Raw genomic sequence first — 26,664 nt, forward strand, 5'->3', positions numbered from 1 at the left:
CCAATTACCCAGCACTCTCTCTCTCTCTCTCTCTCTCTCCTTTTGTATTTTATCGGTGTTTTCCTAATGAACAAGAACCGTACCAGTATCTAATACAAACTGAATGCTCTCATTTGCGTGTGCGGTATTCTCAGTTTGTGATGAGTTACAGTTTTGTTTGGTCATCAAACGGTTGAGGCCAAAAAATAAGAGCGTATTTGGTGCATGTAATTTCTATATTATAAAAGTAAACTGCAAACATAATCATAAAAAAGGAAATGTGAAGGCTTGTTGGGAAATAATACGATACGCATAGGATGGGTGGCAGAGTGGTATACCCCCCAACTGCTAGCAGCGCTGTCATCTGAAGCAGTCTAGTCTGCTTTGTCGGAAAGTGGTTATTAAAACTATCTCAACTTATTTTGTGATTTCTGCTTAGTTTCACATATTTTGTAGAATATTTTTCTACTCATCTTTTAATTTAGCAGCATGTCTGTCTAAACAATTACACAGAATACAATTATCAATAAGAAAACAATTCAAAGTTGTCTAAGAATAGATAATAAACCAGAAGAAGCTGTGATATTCACTGTTCTTCCACAATCATCTCTCAAATCATTGTCTCTCACAATAGAAGTTTTGCTGTAAAAAGACAGGTGAAATGTAAGAAAATTGATGCCATATGATTATGAAATAAACTGGGAACAACAGACAACAAAACAACACAAGGATAAAGGTCGAAGACAGCTCATTCGGATCTCCAGTTTGTTCAAAATTAGGGAGAATTAGAAAATGGTAATACAGAGTAGTTGCATCATTATAAACGTGCTATTGTAAAACAAGAAGAAAATGTAATGTCATATTAAGTTTCTTCTGGCGGCTCTTAAAAATTGACTGGCATAGTAATAGCTTCAAGCATGAAATATTGCCAATTCCTCCAAAAACTTATTTCCAAATCAAATAAGTTTTGTATTCCTCAAAAATACATTAGAAAAAGAGTATGGAGTATTTCATTAAACAAGGAGAGATATATGATCTGACCACTTTTAATTAGACATTTCAGTATATTGTAGGCATGATCTTGAGCTCCACCAGAAAAATGTTGAACACAAAAGTCAAGATGCAGATGCTGCAAATGTTTGTAGGTATCAACTGTGTTCAAATTAGGACCCATTTGATTCTGTATACATCTGCATTCATTCCTTGTAGCTCTCAAAACATTTCTTCGTGTCATTTTCTGTGCTTTGTAAGTTTTGTCTACTAATAGAGTACAAGAATAAATCTGCAGTAAACTTATCCAGTACCACTGGATAGATAGATTTCAGTTAGATGTGTCACAATGGAGAGGTCAAACAACACTTGTCTACTAATCAGCTTTGGTAAATGATTCTTTAATAATGCAAGCAGTCTCATTTGGTTCAATGCTTATGTTTTATTTTTATGGGGGAGGGGAGGGGGGGGGGGGGGGCAGAGCAGATGATGTGAGCATTCAAAGGACTTGCGAGGAAGGGCAAACATTGTGTAGCTATTGCAGTTAAAAATTTTAGGTGGATTTGTGTGTGTGTGTGTGTGTGTGTGTGTGTGTAACTCAGAATGTTTTAGAAAGTGTGATGTAGTTCAGGAATGCAGAGAGTGTAGAAGAACAGTGAAATAAGAAGTAGTTAGCACCCTAAAACTGTATCATCCGTACCAGCATTTGATGGACATTTGTTTGTGAATTACTCTAATCATAGTGCATTGTAACTTTGCGCAAGAGAGCTGTCCAGAAATCTGAATTATGGTCATGTATGCTTTATAAAACTATAAATTTTAAACATACAAAGCAACAAAGCATATACTTCAAATACAAACTAAGAAATCCTTAAAGTCATTGTGCACGTTTACAGTTCGTACATTATGTGCTTCAGTATTAAGAGATCTTACTCAAAGACTTCCTCTTCTCTCATATTTCCAGTGAAAGTAAATACTCAATATTTATTTACTTTTCAGCATAAAGCAGACTTGTATCTCACAGAGCATGAAGTCAGTAATTCAAAGGAATAGAAATGAAAAATGGCCTCACACGCTGGCATCCTTTCTGTAGTGCTTTATCACTGTTGCAAGCATTAGCATGTTAACTGCAAGAATGCTTGATTACATTAATTACAGCTAGTCTTGAAGCACAGTTTCTTCAACGGAACAACAGTCATATGGAAATTTAATCTACTTGCTCTTATATTCTCAAACAAACTGGCCATCCAATAAGGTTTTCTGACCAAATCATTCTATTCTGTCCTTATCCAAACTCTTGAGATCTCCTTCAGTTTCATAGCCACTCGATTGTTTCTGAGAATGAGTGCTTCACCAAATTTCTCAATGACTGCTATAAATGCTGTGGCTAAGGGCCAATTTCTCCTTTCACAACGAGTTTTGTCCATCATGAATGATTATAGTCATTTGATTGGTTACCTCGTGGCCATCATGTACCCTCCTCCTTCCAGTCTGATTAATTTTGAGAGGTAGCTTATGAAAGCTCTCATAATAGTCTGGTGCTGGTGAAATCTAGTTCATTCTCTCTCCTATGCTATTTTGGGAAGCTATCCTGTCTCTCTTCTGCAAATTCTGTCAAAGTATCAGAAAAGAGTTTACTCTTAAGATAAGCAAATGTGTTTCAGTCACAACAAGGCTGTATTAATTTGTAGAACAGCCAACAATACTATTTTAATGGCTGGTAGAGCTGCACCTATCAGTACACGAGTTATAAAAATCAAGTTGTGGGGGATTTCTCTGTCTCAAGCTCTTGATTTAAAAGTTCCTCTGTGTTTAGGGCTAAGTTGTACTTGAATCACATAGTTATCAGCCCAGTCATATAGTCCAAGTCCTCTTTGGAGCATGTGGTGTCTTGTGAATTTTAGTCACTGCAGTGTATGACTGTTAGTTAAATCATTGGCAGTATTCATAGCAGCCAGAACTGGAAGGTTGATTGTAGATTTTGTGTTAGATTATTGTACTCATTTTACTTAATGTCCTTTCAACTTCTTATATACAGTCATCGTGCTCTCCATGAGTCCATTCCATAATAATATTGCCATTCCATATTCCTCGTATTATTTAAAAGCATCTGTATCATAGCCAAGAATATGGAGCGTATATGTCAAATCTTCAACAGAGAAAATAATGAGTCATTGTTTGTATGTCATCCACTTTCTACATGCAAAAAAGAAATTGCAAGAAACATTAAAATAAAATGCTAATAAATTACACCAAACTGCAACAGGTTTTTGAACAGAATTTTTCTTAAAAGAGAAACATGTAGTTGAAACTCATATCATGTAGCCTGTGTTTGTAATTACACGTTCCAGACGGACATTTGGCAGTTTTTGTACTACGTGATAAAATATTTTCTCTTTCATGACACAGATATTTGGATCCATTCTTCAAGGGCTTTTCATAACAATGAAAGCTTCTTCAATAGTTGGAAATGGGCACAGGCAACCAATCCAGGCCTTGAGTGATTTATTGGAAATAAGATGTGGTCCATCTGGAAATGTGCGCCCAATATGCAGATTACTCACACAACAGGTGAGTATTTAAAATACTATAAATCAGAAGATTTATCAAATGATTCCTGGGAAAAAGTTTTCATTAAATGTTGTCTCGGGTTATTTGTGCTTTTTTTTACTTGAATATGTTTTTTCATGTTACATAATTAAATGCCAAACACTCTAGCAGATCTAAATTATGAAAAGCAGGACTTGTTCAGTTAAAAAGAATTCTACTCGCGATTGGCAGAAACTGTGACATGTATTTTAACCAAGATAAGAATATGTTGATGTCGCTTTTGCAAGTCTTGTCTTCTCTAGATTTGTTTCGCAGGTTTTGTGAGGAAAACGGTAGATCAGAAAACTGCATAGTCCTCTCACTATTTTCTTTCCTCCCTAGTTCATTTTATTCACAATAAGGATTCTGGCATGTTAGGAAATTTAATTTTTGAACAAAGTAATTCGAAGTGTCCATAATAATGATAGGTAATGTGTGGATTTTATGGCAGTTGGCCAGTATATGTACAAGAAATGCAGTGTAAGATCTTGATAAATCCAAAAGAACAAATTGTTCATACCATCAAATTTGAAAATGACTGTCCATCAAATCAACCACTATGGGAGTCACACTTACCTTGTCTTCTACAGTATTATAATCAATATTTTGTTGTCAGTTGTACTGTATTGTATTGATCCTGTCATCTATAAAGCATATTATGCCATGGCATACTACCAAGATTTAAGTGAGTTCGAACATGTTTTTATACTCAGAACACGAGCAATGGGACACAGAATCTCTGAGGTAGTGATGAAGTGGAGATTTGCTCATACAACCATTTCACAAGTGTACTGTGAATATCAGGAATCAGGTAAAACATCAAATCTTCGACATCGCTGCAGCCGGAAAAAGATCCTGCAAGAATGGGACCAATGACGACAAAAGAGAATCGTTCAGTGTGACAGAAGTTCAGTCTTTCCACAAATTGCTACAGGTTTCAGTGCTGGACCAACAGCAACTGTCAAGTGTGCGCACCATTCAATGAAACATCATCGAAATGGGCCTTTGGAGCCAAAGCCCCACTCATGTACCCTTGATGACTGCACTACACAAAGCTTACGCCTCGCCTCGGCCCGTCAACACCGACATTGGACTGTTGATGACTGGAAACATGTTGCCTGGTCAGACAAGTCTCACTTCAAATTGAATCTAGTGGATGGTTGTGTTTGGTTATGGAGACAACCTCATAATCCATGTGTATTTATCACAACCAACTGTGGGGACGCCTTGGGCTGCGGATTGGAGCCGCCAGGCGGGGAAGCTGCCGGTGGGGGAGCACGCGCCACCGGGTAAACACAAGGACGAGTCGGACGACAGACCAATGACAACCAACAACAGCCGACCATGACCAACTGTGACTATGACCATGACTGACACAACAAGGAAGAGGTAAATGACGGAGGTTTGTAGAAACCACAACACCAAACACCAACAGTAAATCCACTTGGAACCAGAGCCAGGCAAAAGTCAACAACGAGCAACGACAAGAACACAGTACCACCGAGATAGAAACTCAATCCAGGGCGAGTACCAGACTGGCTGGACTAGGGCAGAGCGGGTCCCTATATACGAAACAAGAGGCAGCGGCTATTGGCTGCTGTTTGCACGTGGCGTAGAGGTGGCGCCCTCGCTGCTCGAGAGCAGCTGCGCAGAGTAGCCGCCACGGACACGGAGTCCTCTAGGGGCTGACCATGTCCATTTGTTCTGGCGCGTGTTCGACTTCCGCGGTGTGAGGTACTAGACCGTGGGCCCTGCATGTCAGCAGGGGACTGTTCAAGCTGGTGGAGGCTCTTTAATGGTGTGGAGCAGTTGTAGTGTTAGGAGAGCCCTCATATATCTAAATACGACTGTGGCAAGTGGCTTGTATGTAAGCATTCTGTCCAATCACCTGCATCCATTCATGTCCATTGTGCATTCTGATAGACTTGGGCAATTCCAGCAGGACAATGCGACACACCACGCATTCAACATTGCTACAGAGTATCTCCAGGAACACTCTTCTAAGTAAAAACAATTCCACTGGCCACCAAACTCCCCGGCAATGAACATTATTGAACATATGTGGGATGCCTTGCAACATTCTGTTCAGAAGAGATCTGCACTCCCTTGTATTCCTATGGATTTATGGACAGCCCTGCAGGGTTTATGGTGCACTACTTCAGACATTAGTTGAGTCCATGCCATGTTGTGTTGCCGGCAGCACTTCTGCCAGCTCATGGGGGCTCTAGATGATATTAGGCAAGTGTACCTGTGTCTTTGGCTCTTCAGTGTATAAATATGACTTTAAAGATTTTCCAAAGGTTTTGACATCGGCAGTTGTTTTTTATGTTTTCAGGAAGTCTATTAAAAGCTCCATTTTGGCAAAGGAATGCTTTAATTTTGGAAATATGTAAATTTTTGTTTTGTGTAGCACTGTGATCATGAGTGTCACACTTCTTTTGCAGTCTGCAGTCCTTACCTATCACATTTATTTTAAAGAATATAAGGGTTTCCGTAATGTAGATACATGGCAAAGAAGGAATACTGGACATGCTGAATAAAAGTTTACGAGTCTCTAGGTTTGCATCCAAACATTACTCTAATGTCCCTTTTTGCAGATTAAAAGTCCTGATACCTGCTTTAGAGTTTCCCCAGAAAGTGACTGCATATTTAATGGGAGACTGAAAGTAGGCGTATTATGCATTTGTTACTGTTTTCTCACTACAGCAGGATTTTAGTGAGCAAAGGAGGTAACATGTCTTGCTAAATTTTACGTTAAGACAGTCAGTATTTTTATTCCATTTTTCATTGCTTTGCAGTCATAGTCCTACATCCACGATGTTATCAACTGATTCATTGATGGAGACAAATGAGATAGACTTATCCTTGCTTGGAGCATTGTGGAATTCTATTGTAATAGATTTTTAACTGTTTTTTACAAGGTGATTATTCTGTGCCCTGCACTGTTTTCTGATTGCTGTAATTCTTCCTTACTTTCCCCAGTTAGTAAAATTGTGGTATCATCTGAAAATATGACTGTTTTACGTGCATCCATGTTTAAGTTTAGATCGTTTATGCACAGAAGAAACAGAAGAGGTCACATTACTGATTCTTGGATTACACAGTGTTTAATTGATTTATGGTCTGACAAATGTTCAGAGGTAGTTTTCAGGTTTACATTTGCGTACTTGATGCCCACTGCTTGCTTACAATTGCACAGAAGAAACTGAATGAGTCGCTGGATAGATTTCGAATATCATGTTTTTCAAGCTTTGACAGCAGAGTCTTATGATCCACAGAGTCAAAGCTTTCAGTAGGATTCCTGTTTCTTGTCCATGAGCCTTCATATGAAGTTGATTGCACTCACAAATGGCAGTTGTTGATCTCTTTATTTCTGAATATGTGTTGTTCATTACGTAGGATTCTGTTTTTGTGTATAAATTCCATAAGTTTGCCATACGTAAATTTTTATGATATTTTTTTAATGCAAGAAGAAATTGTAGTCGGTCTGTAGTTGTTGACATTATCTTCCTCACCTTTTATGTACTGGAATATAGTGTGGGGACCGATGACTTCAGCAGTTTGGTCCCTTAGTAATTCACACATACACTGGAACAGCCTTATATGTGTTCAGTATCTCATTTAAAGTGCTTGCCTGAAGTGAACAGTCACATGAGTGTGGAAGTATTTCAGTTTGGTTTGGTTCACTCTTCTTTAAGAGTCTGCTTGTGTCTGTATATGTATGTATGGATGGATGTGTGTGTGTGTGTGTGTGTGTGTGTGTGTGTGTGTGTGTGTGTGTGCACGAGTATATACCTATCCTTTTTTCCCCCTAAGGTAAGTCTTTCCGCTCCTGGGATTGGAATGACTCCTTACCCTCTCCCTTAAAACCCACATCCTTTCGTCTTTCCCTCTCCTTCCCTCTTTCCTGAAGAAGCAACCGTTGGTTGCGAAAGCTAGAAATTTTGTGTGTGTGTTATTTTATTGTGCCTGTCTACCGGCGCTTTCCCGGTTGGTAAGTCTTGGAATCTTTGTTTTTAATATATATATATATATATATATATATATATATATATATATAGCGCCGGTAGACAGGCACAATAAAATAAAACACAAACACACACACAAAATTACGAGCTTTCGCAACCGGCAGTTGCTTCATCAGGAAAGAGGGAAGGAAAAGGAAAGATGAAAGGATGTGGGTTTTAAGGGAGAGGGTAAGGAGTCATTCCAATCTCGGGAGCGGAAAGACTTACTTTAGGAGGAAAAAAGGAGAGGTATATACTCGTGTGCACACACACACACACACACACACACACACACACATCCATCCATACATACATACATATACAGACACAAGCCAGGTAAGTCTTTCCGCTCCTGGGATTGGAATGACTCCTTACCCTCTCCCTTAAAACCCACATCCTTTCATCTTTCCTTTTCCTTCCCTCTTTCTTGACGAAGCAACCAGCGATTGCGAAAGCTCGAAATTTTGTGTGTGTGTTGTGTTATTGTGCCTACCAGCGCTTCTGTTTGGTAAGTCACATCATCTTTGTTTTTAGATATATGATTCCCTTATATATATATATATATATATATATATATATATATATATATATATATATTGCTTTATTAGCTAAATTATAAATAAATTCATCATTGTGCGTTATTTTTGCTGCTGTTATTACTTTTCTGTGTATTTTTATAATATACGTGTAATTCAGGTGATGAATTTTCCATGTTAAATATTATTCAAAGTAGTCTCCTTTACAGTTTTTTGTGGAAGTGCAGTTTGAAAGAAATGGGTTAGTGTGTCCATGAAGGTGTTGAAATTCCATGATGGAATAATGACAATATTATGAAAAGGATAGTTGTTACTCACCATATAGCTGAGATACTGAGTCACAGACAGGCACAACAAATGACTGTCAGCAAGTAAGCTTTCGGCCAAAAAGGCTTTCATTCAGAATAGACTACACACACACACACACACACACACACACACACAGTCTCTGGCTGTTGAGGCTATGGTGTGTGTGTGTGTGTGTGTGTGTGTGTGTGTGTGTGTGTGTGTGTTTGTCTATTTCCAATGAAGACCTTTCTGGCCGAAAGCTTATTTGTTGACAGTCTTTTTGTTGTACCTGTCTGTAACTCATTATCTCCACTGTATTGTGGGTAACAACTATCTTTTTCATAATGTTAATTTTCATTTTATCATTAATTTTGTAAACTAGTGACCATTTTTCTTTGTTTAGCAAGCTGTTTAAATATTTCATGTTCTCCTGCCTATAGCTTCTATGTGTGATTGCTAAGGACGTACTGTTAACAATACTGCCTTTCATTTTCAAGTTTAGGATTTTTGCGAGTTGGCCACTAAAGCCTGCATTGAAAATTTTTAATGAAGTGCTGTGTAAACTCTCCTTGACTAGCAACTGATCTAAAGGTATTTCACAAGTGTCTGTTATACAGGCAGCCGCATTTCCTTCAGCCATTAAACTGTAAGTTGTAACAAGCTACTAAAGGGCCTCTCTGCTTCTAGTGCTTTGAGGAAATCAATGTTTATGTTACCACAGATTATCAAATCACAATCCATTTTATTTAAAAACTGGAAACTCCAGGTAGAAATATCAACAATGTAGGAAAAGATGGGTTACTACTTACCATAAAGAAGACACGTTAAGTTGCAGACAGACACTATTAAGACACTTACACAAAGCTTTCAGCCACACCCTTCATTAGCAAAAGCGAAACAGAGAAACGCACACCATTCTTACGCCCAAGCAAGCACACGTCTCACTCACACATGGCCACCAACTATGGCAGTCCAGACCAGCTTACTTTGTTTATCAATGACTCTAATTTATTTAAGAAAAGTTCAAAATGTCCAGCTGGTGATCAGTAAACAGTATGAATAACGAGGTTGAACTTAATGATTTTTATAGCTGCAATTTCATGATCCTTTTGATATTCTTTCCTTTTACGGCAAGCAGGATTGTAAAATCTATATTTTTTCTGTTCATTGCTACTGCACTCTAGCAGGAAGACAAAGTGAATTCATTTATTTTTGTATGTTGAATTAATTCAAGGTTAAGCCAGTGCTAGGAATTGAATAATACTGAGGTATCCTTTAGTCCACCTGTAATTGATCTTATTAATCAAGGATTGTACATTTTCATGAAAAATTTTTAGATTGAGTTTATTTATGATTGATAGTTCAAGATCCTATATTTCTAATTGAAAGCTGTGATGTTAATGAATCCTCAGAAATTTAAACACTAGTACTATCTTCAAAGGCTGAACAAATGAAGAAATCATTAAGAGAGAATGGCATTTATACAACAAATCGCCAATAACGGTGCAAACTAGCAATAATGTTTTAGTGTAGTGTCATCACTATCAATATTTCCTAAATGTATCAGTAGAACTTACGTACATTGAAACATCAAACTAAAGAGTCTTCTTCATTTTGGGAACACTACCGTTTACTCGAATCTAAGCCATACCTGAAAAATGAGACTCGAAATCCAAGGAAAAATAAATTTCCCGTATCTAAGACGTACCTGAAATTTGAGACTAGAAATTCAAGAGGAGAGAAAAGTTTTAGGCCACACCTCCAAATCGAAACAAAGTTGGTCCATTTTAATATGAGACACAATTTAGGTCGAATGAATGACGATACAGCTACAGTAGTTTGGTTCGAGTCGTAAGCTTAGCAGTTAAGCTTTACCAGGTAGCCATTGCTATGCGTCAGGTGCTCCGTCTGTATTTATACGAGTACCCTTCCTTTTTCACGTGCTTCGTCTGGTTTGAATTGATTGCTTATTTTTCTTTGATCTCATAAGTGCCGTTCTCTTTCTTATAGGTGTTAACGTCACTCTAAGCTGAAAATGCATTACTGTACGGTGTCATGCATTGTTTGTTGCATTCTGATAATGAATATTTACGGCCTGTCGATGCTCGCGGCACGGCTTGCCTTTGTGCGCGCTACACCGCCGCTTACAATGGGGAGGAAAAAAAAGAAAAAAGAAAAGAAATTGTCTCATCAGCGAAGCAATGGCAAGAGATTGCTATTTGTTGTTACTTACACTGCTGCTTTCTTTGACAATGATCAACAAGAACCAAATAATAGACTGCGTATCATAGATGATGTTCTGAACGAGAGTTTAGCGAAAAATTTTCCCTGTTGAAAATCTTTGCTGACGTCTCTTTAGTACATTACATTACATTCTGCACAGAAATTAGAGTCATCTTAGATTTAAAAATCTAGTCAATTGCCGTGCTTCATTTCTGACTGTATCACTATTAGCCATAAGAATAATACGAATATAAACATGACATGATATGTATATTCTTCCGCGTTTGCCGTTGTCTCACTCTAGTTTCGTAGTTTATTAGGCAGACAGGATTTAAATGAGATAGCAGGAAACACGAAAGAATACATCGCAAAATGTTTATATTCGTATTATTCTTATGGTGAAGAGAATACTGCATGTGATTCACAATTCATAAAAGTTCCTATTAGCAACCATCTCTTCTCACAGGTAGGACAATATTCAGAATGTAGAGTTGGCGATATTGACAAAAACCCCAAACAGTCTTGCCAGTCGGATTTTTGTAGTACATTTGAAATGCTGGTAGATTCAAAGATGAACAATACAGAATTTGTATTTACTTCGTTGGATAATGTATGAAAATGCAGTGGTCTAAACTCAGAACGGAAAAAAAAGCTCGTCTTCCACCCCTTTTTTTTTTTTTATTTATTTATTTATTTATTTACTGACGTAGAGGTTTTGGCGCCAGTATTTATCTTTGTGCCTGCAAAGCAAGCCTGTGTAGCGCTATATATATTCGACAGCAGAAGTTAGTTGTGGTGGCACCTACCAACATTTTTCAGGACTCCCGCTTACTTTGCACTCAATTCTAAGCCACAGGTGGTTTTTTGATTACAAAACCCAGAAAGAAAGTGCTTCTTAGATTCGAGTAAATACAGTACTTGTCATGTCGCTTAAATGTAAATGTGCATTGTGTTAGTACTTAATGTCTTGGTAGCAGAATGGCCAGTTACTGCATAATTAGCTCTGAAACTCCTTGACACATTAAAATGTATGTTCTAGACCATTACTTGAACTTGTCCTTTAACCTTCATTGGACAGTACTTGTGACAAACTGAATTTTCAGGGACTTCCTCATAACCCGACTTGTAGTTATCATGCTCTGAACCTCTGCCTTACATTTCAAGCTCTGCAGGTGTCATTTAGCCATTAGTGGGTAAGCCGGTCTCCATCATATTCTTGCTCAGGTCTAATATACCAACAAGGTATTTGAGATACTCTGTGGGGAATATAAATTAGAACAGAATAATTGGCAGCTCGAGTCATTTAGGTGCATGAATAGGCATACATAGAGAGCTCACTGAAACGGAGCACTGTCCACAAAAGAAAACGACAGGTTTAGCCACATTCTGACCAGGTGTTTTACTCTATTGGGAAGTGTCATAAGTCTTCACTTCAGAGTGAAAGATTCATTCTGGAATCGTACACTTTGCGCATACTGATTGCCCACTTCTACTTGGACCCCTGTGTGATCATTGCATTTTAGCTACATAACACTGTAACATTATTACACATGATAACAGTAAATAACTATTGCGAATATAGCCTTGATATGTGTGCAGTGCTGTGCTTGGTGATTGATATTATTATTTACTGAAATGAGTGAAGAGGCTGTACCTGGTCCTTCTAGTGACTCACCATCACCTTTTGTGTCTCTTCTGTGATGCATTAATCCAACACATGTTTGTTTCTTTTATAAACTATACACTGGCTTCTCTAGGAGGAGAATGTGTGGCTTGTCTCAGTAGCCAATGTCCTATTGAGCCAATTGGAAGCTTCTGCATCCAGCGTCCTCTGCTCAGGGGCCAAGTAAAAGTGTGTGTAATAGTCTGTACTGTAATAATCTTGCCATAGAGTGACAAAAGTGGGATAAGAATCTTTAGTGTGCAACAAAGAAAAAAGTTCATCCAATTCCAGAATTTTAGTCAAAAAAAATAATTTAAATTGGTTGTAAGATTAATGCATTGGCGCCCCAATAAAAAAAAGAGGGAGTTTTTTAAGTATGTATATAGATCAGTTCAAGATATATTGTGCACTGATAGTTAGTGTTTGAATATGTTATCTGAATGTTATAAGAAAGTTCTTGTAGAATTTGATTACTTTTGGATAAAAGGAGACCACACACCAAATTGCAGGAGTGTTGAGATGTTGACAGGCACATGCAAAAGAAAGAAAACATGCTAGCTTTCACAGTTATCCTGTAACAACAACAATAAAAACGCTCTCTCTCTCTCTCTCTCTCTCTCTCTCTCTCTCTTTCTCTGTCTCACTCACACTCTTATGCTGCCCACTTATATGATAGCAACTCGATTACCGGCATCTCGTAGGATCAGCAGCATTTGTGTGTGTGTGTGTGTGTGTGTGTGTGTGTGTGTGTGTGTGTGTGTGTGTGTGTGTGTGTGTGGGTGTGTGTGTGAGGAACATGAGACAAAATACGGACATTTAAATAGAGTGAGTTATCTGCTAATAGCTAAAGAGTGTCAGTGCACAGGGAGTCAAGACAACAAAAATCAAGTCTGTAATAAATACTGTGTTAGAGAGACAGTATCATAACCCATACAAATTTTCTGGTGGAATTGTTAGGGATAAATACAATATGTTGTTAAAATGCATGCTTGCTTACTGTAGGTGAACTTATAGTGAATAAAGAGAACACATTGTCTAAAATGAATTCTTGCTTCAGTTTTTGAGTTCAGTCATTTTTATGCATCAAATTCTTTCATAAATAACATCAGTATTTATACGTGATCCCACTCTTTTGACTTTGATACATACATGGTGCAAAATAATTACTCACTTCAAGACAAAAAAAAAATCCAAATTGCAATATGTCAATCTTTTTTTTCAGGTTCAGTTCCTGCCTGACTTGGTTACTCCAGCTGTTGGAAGAGAATTGTCTCGAACATCTTATTTGGGACCATTCCTGTCAGTGTCAGTTTTTGCAGAAGATGAACCAAAAGTTGCTGAAAAATTCTTTTCTGGAAACACAGCTGCTGACAAATCACTGAACCACACACTACAAATAGAATTGGAAAATACAAGAGTAAGAAAAAAATTATTATAATTACTTGTGACTAGCATAAATTTTTCAGACTTAACATTCATTGAAATTGTCCTTCTAAACAGTAGTTATGTTGTGACAGACATTACACAGATATTACTGAAAACTGATAAATTGGAGTTTGTGGTCTTGTTGCCACACACTGTCTTACGCAGACCAAAGTTAGTGTCTAGTCCCTAGCAAATGAGACAGAAACTGAAATTGAGAGTACCAAAACAAAAGCTGAAATGCTTAACACAGTGATCCTTTAGAAAGGAAAACACAGGAAAATTACCCCAATTTATTCCTTATACCACTGAAAAGATGAATGAAATCAGTATTAGTGTCAGTGATGTAGAGAAACAGCTGAAATCATTAAATATGAACAAAGCTCCAGGACCCAATGGAAAACCTATCAGATTCTGTACTGAATTTACGGCCGAGTTAGCCCCTCTTCTGTCTAAAATCTGTCATAGATCTCTGGAACAAAAAAACAGTGCCTACTTCTTGGAAAAAAGCTTAGGGCACACCCGTTTCCAAGAACGGTAGTAGAAGGACCCTCAAAACCAATCCTTGACAACGATTTATTTTAGAATCTTAAAACATATTCTGAGATCAAACGTAATGAACTACAGTAGTGTGTCTGTAGCCTGACACATATGGGAGTGGGATATGTCCACTGGGGGCCGAACTGCACAATAAACCTGGGTTCGGTGTGGGGCGGCCGTTTGGTGAATAGACTGCTGTAGCCTATTGTGGGGGTTGTGAACCACTGAGGACTACGGTGAGGACGAAGCCTCTCTGTCGTTCCTATGTCCCCAGTTCGATATAATACAATAATTATGCCACTGATTCACATTATTACCATTATTAATAATATGCTATGTGCATTTGCTGTCTGTTTTACTTATTTACAGGATAGAAACCCTTATCATCCACAACGATGCAGCAATGACAATAAGCTACAATGTAACTCTTAACATAGATAAAATAGCACGGCCCTTCGGCGATGGAGAATTTGTAAAAGAATGTTTTATTGCTGTCACAACAGTGTTGTGCCCAGCAAGTCTTCCTGTATTTGAAACTGTTCCTCTTTCAAGGAGAACAGTTTGCAGGAGCATTGAAGAAATAACACATGATGTGGAAGCTCAGTTGAGGAACAAGATCAAAGATTTGGTTTTATTTTCATTAGCATTGGGCTAAAGCACTGATGTATGTGATGTTGCTCAACTTGCAGTTTTTTTGTGAGGAGTAGATTGAGAAACGCCTCGATTTAGTGCCATTGTATTACCCAACCCCAACCCCAACAACATCTGACGAGATACATTTGTGTGTATAACATATAATAGAGAAATATGAGCTATGTTGGGAAGAACTTTCATCGATTGCAACAGATGGGGCTCCTACAATTATTGGTCATAAGTCTGGTGTCGTGCTTTGATACAAAAAAAAATGAAAGCCGTCGGCATCCAGCAGTAACTACCAACAATACACTGCATTCTTCACAATTTTAATTTGCTAGCAAAATGTGCCAAACTAGTTGACGTCATGGACAGGGTTATAAAAACAGTTAATATTCTCAGATTGCACAGTTTGGAACACACACAATTAAATTCGTTCCTGGCAGATCTCAAGTGTGAATACGGTGATGTTCCATATTTTCGTGAGGTATGCTGGTTGAGTTGAGCTGTTGTTTTAGAATGATTTTTTAATTTACGTAAAGATGTAGCATTATTCATGGATGCGAAAGGAAATCTGATGAAAGAATTGGACCACCCATGGTAGATTTTAAACCTTGCATTTTTAGCTGATGTAACTAAGCATCTGAATAGCTTGAATGTAGCTTTGCAAGGTAGAAATAAGGTAACTAGCGAAGTGGTTGACACTATTTTGGTATTCAAGAGAAAACTGCTTTTGTGGGCAAAGCAACTGTCAGAAATATTGTGCATACATTTACTGAGCGTTGCACTAGTTGTTAGTGAAAATAATTTGGAACAGGAGAGGCTCAAAGAACATTTTTATGGGTTTGTAATGGTGCTACAGTCTCTTGAAGGCATTTTTGATACTAGATTTGAGGATTTAAATCAACTGGAATGCGATATCAACCTTTTTGCGACTCCTTTTGCAGTTAACATTGAAAACGTGCCTTAATAAATTCAGGTGGAGCTCATCGACTTTCAATGCAATCGTGTACTGAAGGAGAAGTTTTGAGGATTTAAATCGACTGGAATGCGATATCAACCTCTTTGCGACTCCTTTTGCAGTTAACGTTGAAAACGTGCCTTATGAAAGTCAGGTGGAGCTCATCGACTTTCAATGCAACTGTGTACTGAAGGAGAAGTTATGCACTGCAGAAACCTTGGAAAGCTTCTACAAATATTTCCCATGTGAACAGTTTCCATTGTTATTTAAAGTAGCTGCTCATGTGTGTAGTTCTTTTGGAACAATATACTTGTGCGAAAGTGTTTTCTCCCTAATGAAACTGACAAAATCGAAGCTTAGTAGTAGTCGTACTGATGTTCATCTGACTGACCCCTTGCCGTGAAGCATGTTGGGACCAGTATTTTCACACCAAGTATCAAGATGCTAGTTCAAAATCATTGTAAAAACATTCAGGATCATGTAATTTAATGCCTATGTCCTATTCGTATGTAGTACCCTCCTCTGAACTATACACATCTGTGTAAATATAACGTAACACTTAAAATACAAATTTGTTTGTTTCTTAATCCTTTACATCTGTATCCTATTTGTGAAAATAGAACATGTTATAATGATTTGAAACTGTGTTTCATCCGTACATGGCCACAGGATACATAAACTTCGGGTAAGCATGTTTTGTACTTACGTCCCACATACGCATGTTGTGCCACATACGATTGGCCTCCCGATAACCAAATACAGGCGCAGAGTTCATGGATGCCACATGCGCGTGAAATGACCTCGGATGTATGTGTGTTCCACCTCCACTACGTACGTTAGCTTGTTCACACTCAGCTGTGTGCGTGAAGCGCTCTTACAGCGGCGTGGTTGGCCCCCGTGGAGTGTGCATACCCAAGCGGCCAGCCATGACACACAGCTCTGCTACCTGCACTACATGCCCTCATAGCTGCTCAGCGTTGCCCTCGCAGCTCATGGTGCGCGCAGGCAGCTATTGGTCCACCCGTGCAGTAGATTCTTTCTTTTTTTGGCAATGAATCTTAACAGTCTGCATAATATTATGATCCTTAGGTTGTAGCAAAGGAGCTACATTTGGAGGAAGAAACATCACTTTTATCAAACCATCTTTGAGCTTAAGTTCTTCTTCATTTCGACGTCCGGGGCAATTATCTAACACCAACAAAGCTTTCTGAGACAAATTTTGCTTCTTGAGGAACTTTTTGACCAATGACACATGGCACGCACTCCTCGTGAAACCATTCACTGAACAATTCCCGGGTCATCCAAGCTTTATTTTGGTGTTTATATTTGAGTGGCAGATGTTTTGCATTTTTGAAAGCCCTAGGATTTTTTGATTTTCTTATGACGAGCAGCTCAAGTTGGTGTGTTCCCTCAGTTTTATCATGATTTTTTAAATGTCATAAATGGTAGCATGCCTAACACCATAAAATGAAGCTAAGTCATTAATTTTTTCTCTTTTGTTTAATTTTATAATAATTTTTGATTTTTCGACTAAAGTCAGTGTCTTGTGTTTACGTTTTTAACTACCTGATTGAGACATATTGTAGGAAATACTCACTAACACTATCACAGTAAAGTTGAAGAGGGTACCAATTCGATTGCAAGAATTGGTGGCTGACTGTGTTTTGTTTACCAAACTGTTCACTTGAAGTGGCTCACCCATCCACATCATGTGATCTCAGCTCATTGTGTTGGACTTCTGTACATGTCAGACTGGTGAAGAGACTACTGTATCTCGAACAGAATGACCTCCTACATGCCAACCAGCAGGGATTCCGAAAACATCAGTCATGTGAAATCCAACTCGCACTTTTCTCACGTGACATGCTGGAGGTTTTGGGTCAAGGTAGGCAGGTAGAGACAGTACTTTTTGATTTCCGAAAAACCTACACTTACTGTCAAAAGTGCGATCATATGGGGTATCAAGTGAAATTTGTGACTGAATTGAAAACTTTTTGTTTGGGAGGATGCAGCATGTTACCTTGGATGGAGAGTCATCGTCAGCTGTAGGAGTAAATTCAGCTATCCCCCAAGGAAGTGTGTTAAGACCCTTGCTGTTCATGTTGTGTATCAATGATCCTGCAGACTATATTAATAGCAACCTCAGACCATTTTGCAGCTGATGCAGTTATCTATGGTGACGTACCATCTGAAAGAAGCTGCATAAATTTTCAGTCGGATCTTGAAAAGATTTAAAAGTGGTGCAAAGATAGGCAACTTTCTTGAAATCTTTAGTAATTTAAAGTTGTGCATGTAACAAAATGAAAAAAAAAAAAAAAACTTAGCATCCTATGACTATTGTATCAGAGAGTCACATTTGGAGTTGGCCAACTCGTGCAAATACCTGGATGTAATACTTTGTAGGGATATGAAATGGAATGATCACATAGGCTCAGTTGTGGGTAAAGCAGGTGCTAGACTGTGGTTTATTGGTTGAATACTGGGCAAGTGCAATCAATCTACAAAGGAGATTGCTTACAAATCACTTCTATGACACATTCTAGAGCGTTGCTCAAGTGTGTGTGTCCCATATCAAATAGGATTAACAGGGGATATTGGATGTATGCAGGGGAGGGTAGCACAAATTGTCACAGGTTTTTTGATTCATGTGAAAGTGTCTCAAAGATATTGAACAAACTGAACTGGTAAACTTATAAAGATAGGCGTAAACTATCCCAAGAAATTTTAGTAACTAACTTTCAAGAATCGGCTTTAAATGATGACTCTAAGAATATACTACAATCCCCTTCATATTGCTCATGTTGGGATTACGAGGATAACATTAGAATAATTAAAGCACACACAGAAGCATTCAATCACTTTTCCCAGACTCCAAGTGTGGAGCAGCCCTATAACTGGTATAATGGGATGTACCCTCTGCCATGCCCTTAATGGTGGTTTGCAGAGTATAGCTGTAGATTTGTCACATACTAGACTGAATAGAATTGTGAATAATCAATGCTGTTTACTGTGTGTGTGTGCGTGTGTGTGTGTGAGGGGGAGGGAGAGAGAGAGAGAGAGAGAGAGAGAGAGAAAATGTGAAACAATGGAAAACTGTTTATAAAATTTCATCATTTATTCCCATTTCATGGTGTTGGAGGAACCGCCAAGTTGATCCTTTTGCATCTACATCTACATCTACATCTACATTTATACTCCGCAAGCCACCCAACGGTGTGTGGCGGAGGGCACTTTACGTACCACTGTCATTACCTCCCTTTTCTGTTCCAGTCGCATATGGTTCGCGGGAAGAACGACTGTCTGAAAGCCTCCGTGCGCGCTCAAATCTCTCTAATTTTACATTCGTGACCTCCTCAAGAGGTATAAGTAGGGGCAAGTAATATATTCGATGCCTCATCCAGAAACGCACCCTCTCGAAACCTGGACAGCAAGCTACACCGCGATGCAGAGCGCCTCTCTTTCAGAGTCTGCCACTTGAGTTTGCTAAACATCTCCGTAATGCTATCTCGGTTACCATATAACCCTGTGACGAAATGCGGCACTCTTCTTTGGATCTTCTCTATCTCCTCCATCAACCTGATCTGGTACGGATCCCACACTGACGAGCAATACTCAAGTATAGGTCAAATGAGTGTTTTGTAAGCCACCTCCTTTGTTGATGGACTACATTTTCTAAGGACTCTCCCAATGAATCTCAACCTGGCACCCGCCTTACCAACAATTAATTGTATATGATCATTCCACTTCAAATCGTTCCGCACGCATACTCCCAGATATTTTACAGAAGTAACTGCTACCAGTCAACATTATTACTTTATTATTGAATTTACTCTCTCTTCTACACCTTTTATCCTTCACAGAGTAACTCGTTGTCATTACATAATTTTTTCATGACTGAGCAACATATTGAATCACCAGAGTTTTAGTTTTTCATTTAGCGATTGTGAGATTCAAATACTTATCCGCCTTTCACAGAGCGTGTGTAGATTTTTTATAGTTATCTAAAGCCTTTCCCAATGTGTACGTAGATTTGTGATAGTTATCTAGAATACTTAAGGTACGCGGTCTGTTCAAAAAATTGCGGAATATTCATAATTTTGCAGCAGAGTATGTTGGAACAAAACGTGGTCGATGTCCCTACACATGCCGGTGTTTAATGTGTAACTGCCGGAAGTTTCATTGTTGCGCATCTGTTAGTTATTGTTCAGAGCTGTTTGGAGTAGAATGTTGTATCGTACAGTTTGCAAATTTTGAGATGGCAGAGTTACAGCAACATGTCTGCATTAAATTTTGCATGAAACTCAAGAAAACCTTTACAGAGAGGCACCAAATGATGCAGGAAGCATATGGTGATGAGTGCTTATACCAGATTCAGTACTACAAATGGTTCACATGATTTAAAAATGGCCAGACTGAAGTTAGAAATGACCCTCGCCCAGAACTACCTTTGTCTACTCGCGACGTTCATGCCAGGGCAACGAAATTGTGCATGCCAATCAGATAGTGACTATCTGAGAGATTGCAGAAGAATTAACATGTCAATTACATCATGCCATCTAATCCTGACACGGCATCCTGGAATGCATCGTGTTGCCGCCAAGTTCATCCCATGGTTGGAGTCAAGGCCAGAAAGACATACACCTTACAATCTGTGAAGATCTTTTTTATCATGTAAATGAGAATGAGATGTTACTTAAGAGAATCACAACTAGTGATGAGACATGAATCTACCGTTGTGGACCGAGCGAGGTGACGCAGTGGCTAGCACACTGGACTCGCATTCAGGAGGACGACGGTTCAATCCCGTGTCCGCCCATCCTGATTTAGGTTTTCCGTGATTTCCCTAAATCGCTCCAGGCAAATGCTTGGATGGTTCCTTTGAAAGGGCACGTCCGGCTTCCTTCCCCGTCCTTCCATAATCCGATGAGACCGATGACCTCGGTGTCTGGTCTCCTCCCCCAAACAATCCAATCCAATCCTACCGTTGTGATCTTGAGACCAAGATCCTGTCTTCACAATAGGATGGAAAAGGTTCTCAAAGACCAAAAAAAGCTTGTCAGTTCAAATGTCAAAGACATGCTGATAGTTTCCTTTGACTTCGAAGGTTTAGTTCATCATGAATTTGTGTCACAGGGAGAAAACATTAATCAATGGTACTATCAGAACATGTTGTGATGCCTGCAAGTAAATGTAAAACAGAAACGGCCTGGAATGTGGTGAGTCAATTCATGGCTCTTGAATCATGATAACACACCCACATGTTCGTTCCCATTGGTGCGTGACTGTTGCACAAAAACCAAATTGGTGTGCTACCTCATCCTCTGTACTTTCCAGACCTGACCCTTGTGGACTTCTTTTTGCTTCCAAAGTTGAAAACTTTGTTGAATGGACAAAGATTTGCAAAGATAGACGAGATAGAATAAAATTTGCAGACGGTGCTTCGTGCGATCCAGCAAGAGTTCTAGCAAGACGGTTTCCATAACTGGAAACTGCATTGGGGGCGGTGTATCAATTTTGGAGGAGAATATTCAGAAGGAGTCCATGCACAGCAAGTAGAAGGCAAGTGCTGAAAAATTTTTTGGACAAAGTTCCGGAATTGTTTGAACAGATCTCATAAATGAATGAGTGAATCATTGTTAGAACCCTGAACCACATTAATTTCTCTAGCCTGTTAGATCTGAGTGATCACACTGTCTGCAATGGGTTTTCTGCGTATCTCTTATTCTTCATTCCAACATTGTTTCTATGGCTAATGAATAGGCAAACCAATGTGCCAGATATGTATTTTCGTATTTACTTTGGTGCAACCCCAGTTTCAGTTTGTTTGAGAGTTGACGACATTGACGGCATTCACTGTTTCAAATCTACTGTCAGAATGTCTTCTTTCATTTAGATTTTTCATTTGTTTGGCTTTTATCATATCATTGGTGTAGCAGAATTTTTGTGCCTTCATTACTCACATGTGAAAGACGCAAGGTAAGTAGAAGAAGAACTAATACTGAGGATTGTGGTAGCCCTTTTTTATAGAAAGATTAACTGAATGACTATGATGAGTGTAGAGAGTTGATTTATTAAACAATGGGAAGTCCAGTTTGGGATATCGCCAGTATTATGAAAAGGATAGATCGCTGCTCACCATAAAGATGGCACATTAATTTGCATACGGCCACAACAAAAGGACTATTACACACTTAGCTTTTGGCCAAAACTGTCTTCAGGAAAGGAAAAGAAAACACACACACACATTCAGACTGGCAGGCATGCTCATGCACAACTTCCTGTGAGAATGTATGTGTGTTTTCCTTTCTTTTCCAAAAAAAGCCTTTAGCTGGAAGCTAAGTGTATAATTATCTTTTGGTTGAACCTGCCTGGAACTCACCATGTCTTTGTTATGGTGAGTAGCCATCTATCCTTTTCATAATATCTATTTATTATCATGTTCTTCACGAGCCTGCTAAGCTTTGAGGAAGGAATCATTTTTGTTAGCTGCAGCAAGGGTCCATATAGCCATACACTGTCATAAGCAGCAGTAGAGTCCAAGAACACAACTCCTGATTTCAGGCCTGTTTGGAATACTGATCGAAAATTTGATGCCAAAGTTAGTCTTGTTTGCAGCAACTGCGGTTAGTTCTAATGTCAACTTGTTCAAGAGGAATAACACTGTTCTTGAGCAGTATGGTGATAAGTGTGGATCTTTACTGGGTTTCCTTGGGTTTAGTAAGGTACTAGTTTCAACTATTTTAAACTCGCTGGGCATCATCCCATTCTTAGAATACCTCCATGGAAATGATCAAACAAGTCTCTACTGGGATATCCCAGGTTTTATAAATTCAGGAAAAATTATCTAGTTAAATTATAGCCTGTTTCATTGTTCATTAGTAAAGGCAGCAGACAAAATAGGGTTTTCAATAAGAGTGTCTATTCTCAGTTTTTCTTAGACAGTTTTTGTACACCCTTGATCAGCTGGGACTTACTTTGGGCATTGTTCTATCTGCTTTGCTACTTGTGATGGGGTTATTTATGGACGGCTGTTCAGGATAGAGGTTGTAGCTCCAAGACTCTCATTGGGGACTATCCTTTCATACTTGAATGGATGCAGTTTAGCTGCTCTAATGGTTTGCATGTTAGTTAAATGTAGCAGTTGGTAGCCTTAGTGATGATTTCCCATTCTCTAATATTCATGATAAAGATTCTCTGTCTCAGCACTTCAGCACAGAAACCCACAAAGTATGCTAGGATTTGCAACTACCCTCAAGAAACATCAATAATTTTCTATAAAGGATTGAACCCAGCGTAGGTGTGAGTCAACATTTGTTTTTGTTTCAGAAGTTCAAGCATGCTTTCTGGGCTGTTCTAATTATTGGCAGCTGAAATCCAATATTTACAGTGGTTGAGCATTGTTAACTGTGTAGGTAGTTTGGTGGCACTTTCCCTAAATTTCCCTTTTCTTAAATTAAACATTGCAATCCATATAATGGAGATGCTGCGTTGCAGATAGACACAACAAAAAGACTCTCACAATTAAAGCTTTCGACCATTAAGGCCTTCGTCAACACACACACACACACACACACACACACACACACACACACACACACACTCTCTCTCTCTCTCTCTCTCTCTCTCTCTCTCTCTCTCAACCCACACACAAGTCTGGAGTCAGGCAACTGAAAACCACACTCATTGTTGCCTGAGACTGCAGTTGTGTCTATGAGTTGCGTTTGCGTGAGTGTGTGTGCGTTTGTGTATGTGTGTTGATTGTTGACGAAGGTTTTAATGGTCAAAATCTTTAACTGTGAGAGTCTTTTTGTAGAGCTTATGTGCGACTCAACATCTCTACTATATGGTGAGTAGCAACTTTCCTTCTCATAATATTGTTACGTTCCATCCAGGGTTTTCCATTGTTTGACGTTGTAATCTGAGTTGTTTCTGTGATAATTATGCATAGGTCAGGATCTATATCACTTTTCTGGGGAACAGAGTGGAATGTTTTTTCTCCTTGCATTGGACCGTAAATGAAGGTCCATGTGTTCCATACATTTCATCATCATCAGCATATCCCCAGCTGACAGTGACTGTTAAAATCTCCTGGGCACACAGCAGGATTGTTAAAGGCTGGAATAGAAGGTGTATGCCAGATAAACTAGGTGATTAATAAATGGAAGTGTTGTATCCCAAAGACTTTTATTTAAACAGTGTAAAATCCAGGTTGGAATACCAACAATATGGAAAGGATAGATTGCTACCGACCATAAAGCTGACGTGTTTAGTTGCAGATGGGCACTTGTTGATCTTCATGGCCATTGGAGCTCTAGGTCCAATACAGTCTCTGTAGATTTTTTGATGGACTGCTCTTGCAGCCCATTGCGTAGTTACCATCATAGAGTAGGTTATCTGCTCTTGCCCCTCCCCCCTCCTTTTATTATGATCTGTATTTGGTTTCCTGAATTTTCTAAGTCATCTGAATCTTAAATAAGTACTTATCATCCCACTATTTGATCCCTCCCACAATGCGCTACCGCCTTAAAATGACAGGAAGTATGAAAAACAAAATACTCTCAATGCTGTAGAGTTTATAGAATTTTCTGCAATGTCTTTTTAAGAGTGTATCATTTTCTAACTGTCCACTGTTGATTTCAAATGATCTCCATCATTTACCAGAATGCATATGAACAATTTCCATGCACCTTTTATCACATTACTTGTGCATGGTCTGGCAAATTTAGATACTGTAACCCATGCTGTATTACAGTGAGGCCTTCTGCTTTATGTGCTTCAGTCAACATAGACAGTGGTGGTTTAGCATTATGAGCTCTGTAATAATTTGTAATTGAAATGATGTTCCAGTTTGTGATATTACTGCTTTCCTCTAAATGTACCATTTCATTTTCTTCTTCTGACAAAACTGAATTTGGCCTTAATCGTGTTACTTCCTCACCACCCATTTCATTATTATGTATATTATTTCAGATAATGTAATAGCAATCGTATCAAATGTTATGTCTGCCTTTCTTTTTGTAACATTATTTACCATTTTCAGTTTGAAAATACAACCATTATTTTTGTAATTACAGGTCATATTGCATAAGGTATTCCATGATATACTTGTAAACAACAGTTCTCGTGAACCTACACTGTCATATATATCAACCTTGTTGCGGACCAATGAGAAAAGAGCTCAGATACACGCAGATGAACGCATGCTTGCTGGAGATGGTTTCATGCTCAACCTACTTTCTGTTTTGCAGATGCTTGCTCTAAAGGTGAGATTGACATCATAAAATTACCAAATATTTCCCTCTCATTATTACAGTACCTCAAATAGCTAATGTTTGTATATCAACATATAATTAGTAATACAGTTGTCTCTATAATGTAACAGTGCAAACTGATTTTTTTTCTTCTTCAGAGCAGTACTATAAAACATCATTACTCATTGGGCAGCTTTTTACAGTTGTAAGGAATTTCTGCTGAATATGTATGAAGCAGAATATTTCACCAGTTGTCTTACAGTAGCTGTACAGATTATTAGCAAAGCTGACTAAAATTATTAACGTCATAGAAGAAGATAAGATTGCCACTTACTATAAAGATGACATGTTAAGTTTGCGGACAGGCACAATTAAAAGACACTTACACATAAGGTTTCAGCCACAGCCTTTGTCAGAAAGAGGAGAAGAAACACACACCATGCATGCATTCACACAAGCAGGTACATCCTATGCACATGACAGCCAACTCTGGCAATTGAGACCAGAATGCTAGCCACCACAGGCTGCTTACACCACATAAACCTATTAGCAATGTGGCAATGTACACACATTATATTGTATTTTAAATTTTACTTCATTGGTTTTATACAGTTGGTGTCTACTCGACCTTATAATATGTTTTACAGGATGTTATCTGTCCTAACTCATTCAGCAGTCATGCTGTGTGCATTTCGACTACCATCTTTTGATGTACTTAGTTTTATTATGGTTACCCACCATTGGGGTTTGACTCTTGATGTGGATGATTTCCTGAAACCAGGACTCTGTAATTGCCCCTTTACATTACGGAAATATAATCATTATAAACCCGAAGATGCATCTAAACTGACATCAAATTGACTTTTTAATTGTTATAATTAGGATGTTTGTTGAGTGGTGAGTAGTGTTATTGTTATTCAGAATACCTAATGAATGGTAAGATGAAGGATAAACATGAATGCATGTTTTGATCAATGTTCATGAATTGATAAAATGAAATCATAATATCAACAACTTCGTTGATGGGAAACCTGTCAAATTGAGGGGACGTTAGGTAGAGCAATAAACCAACACACCTAGATGCGGCACATGCACACACAGAACCACCAGCACTGTAGTCTTCCACCACTGTCACCTGATTTGTGTGAGCAGTGATCTTTGCTCAGGAGGGTGATGTGGAAATGAAAAGGGTGTGGTGTACAGTGAGAGGGGGGAAAGAATGATCATACTGCAACTAGATGGTGTGGCTGACCTTATTCAACCAAAGGTTTCTTTGTCATCGTGCCCACATTTGCACAGCAACATGGCATGTTTCATGGTGGCTGCAGGGAGTGGTAGAATCAGTAGAAGTCAACTTATATTCAGTCAGTGCTAAACTTAGTCAGTAAACAATATTGTTTGTGGTAACATTTTATTGCAATGTTGTTCAATTTGTCACAATACAATTTAATTATTGAATGAAAAAGATACGAAAATGATAATTACCTTCTTCTGTAACTTTGGCATTCATAGAAATTATGCGTCATTTTTTCTTTCATATGCTGCTCATCCTTTGATACTAGTCTGTGTGCAAGGCAGTGAC

General features: G+C 38.5%; 1 protein-coding gene across 2 annotated transcripts in view; it reads left to right on the plus strand.

The window, feature by feature from the left end:
- LOC126337038 (ubiquitin conjugation factor E4 B) overlaps positions 1–26,664 on the plus strand; it is a 277,773-nt gene that overhangs the window by 78,878 nt on the left and 172,231 nt on the right. For both annotated transcript variants that reach the window (XR_007565033.1, XM_050001343.1), the window contains exons 8-10: positions 3,379–3,540; positions 13,498–13,692; positions 24,906–25,094. Coding sequence is in view for 1 of the 2 variants with exons in the window: in XM_050001343.1 (XP_049857300.1) it covers positions 3,379–3,540; positions 13,498–13,692; positions 24,906–25,094 (546 nt within the window). In the remaining variant the exon portion in view is untranslated. The remainder of the gene's footprint in view (positions 1–3,378; positions 3,541–13,497; positions 13,693–24,905; positions 25,095–26,664) is intronic.

Source organism: Schistocerca gregaria, chromosome 2 (assembly GCF_023897955.1).
Source record: "Schistocerca gregaria isolate iqSchGreg1 chromosome 2, iqSchGreg1.2, whole genome shotgun sequence".
NCBI classification, from domain to species: Eukaryota; Metazoa; Arthropoda; class Insecta; order Orthoptera; family Acrididae; genus Schistocerca; species Schistocerca gregaria.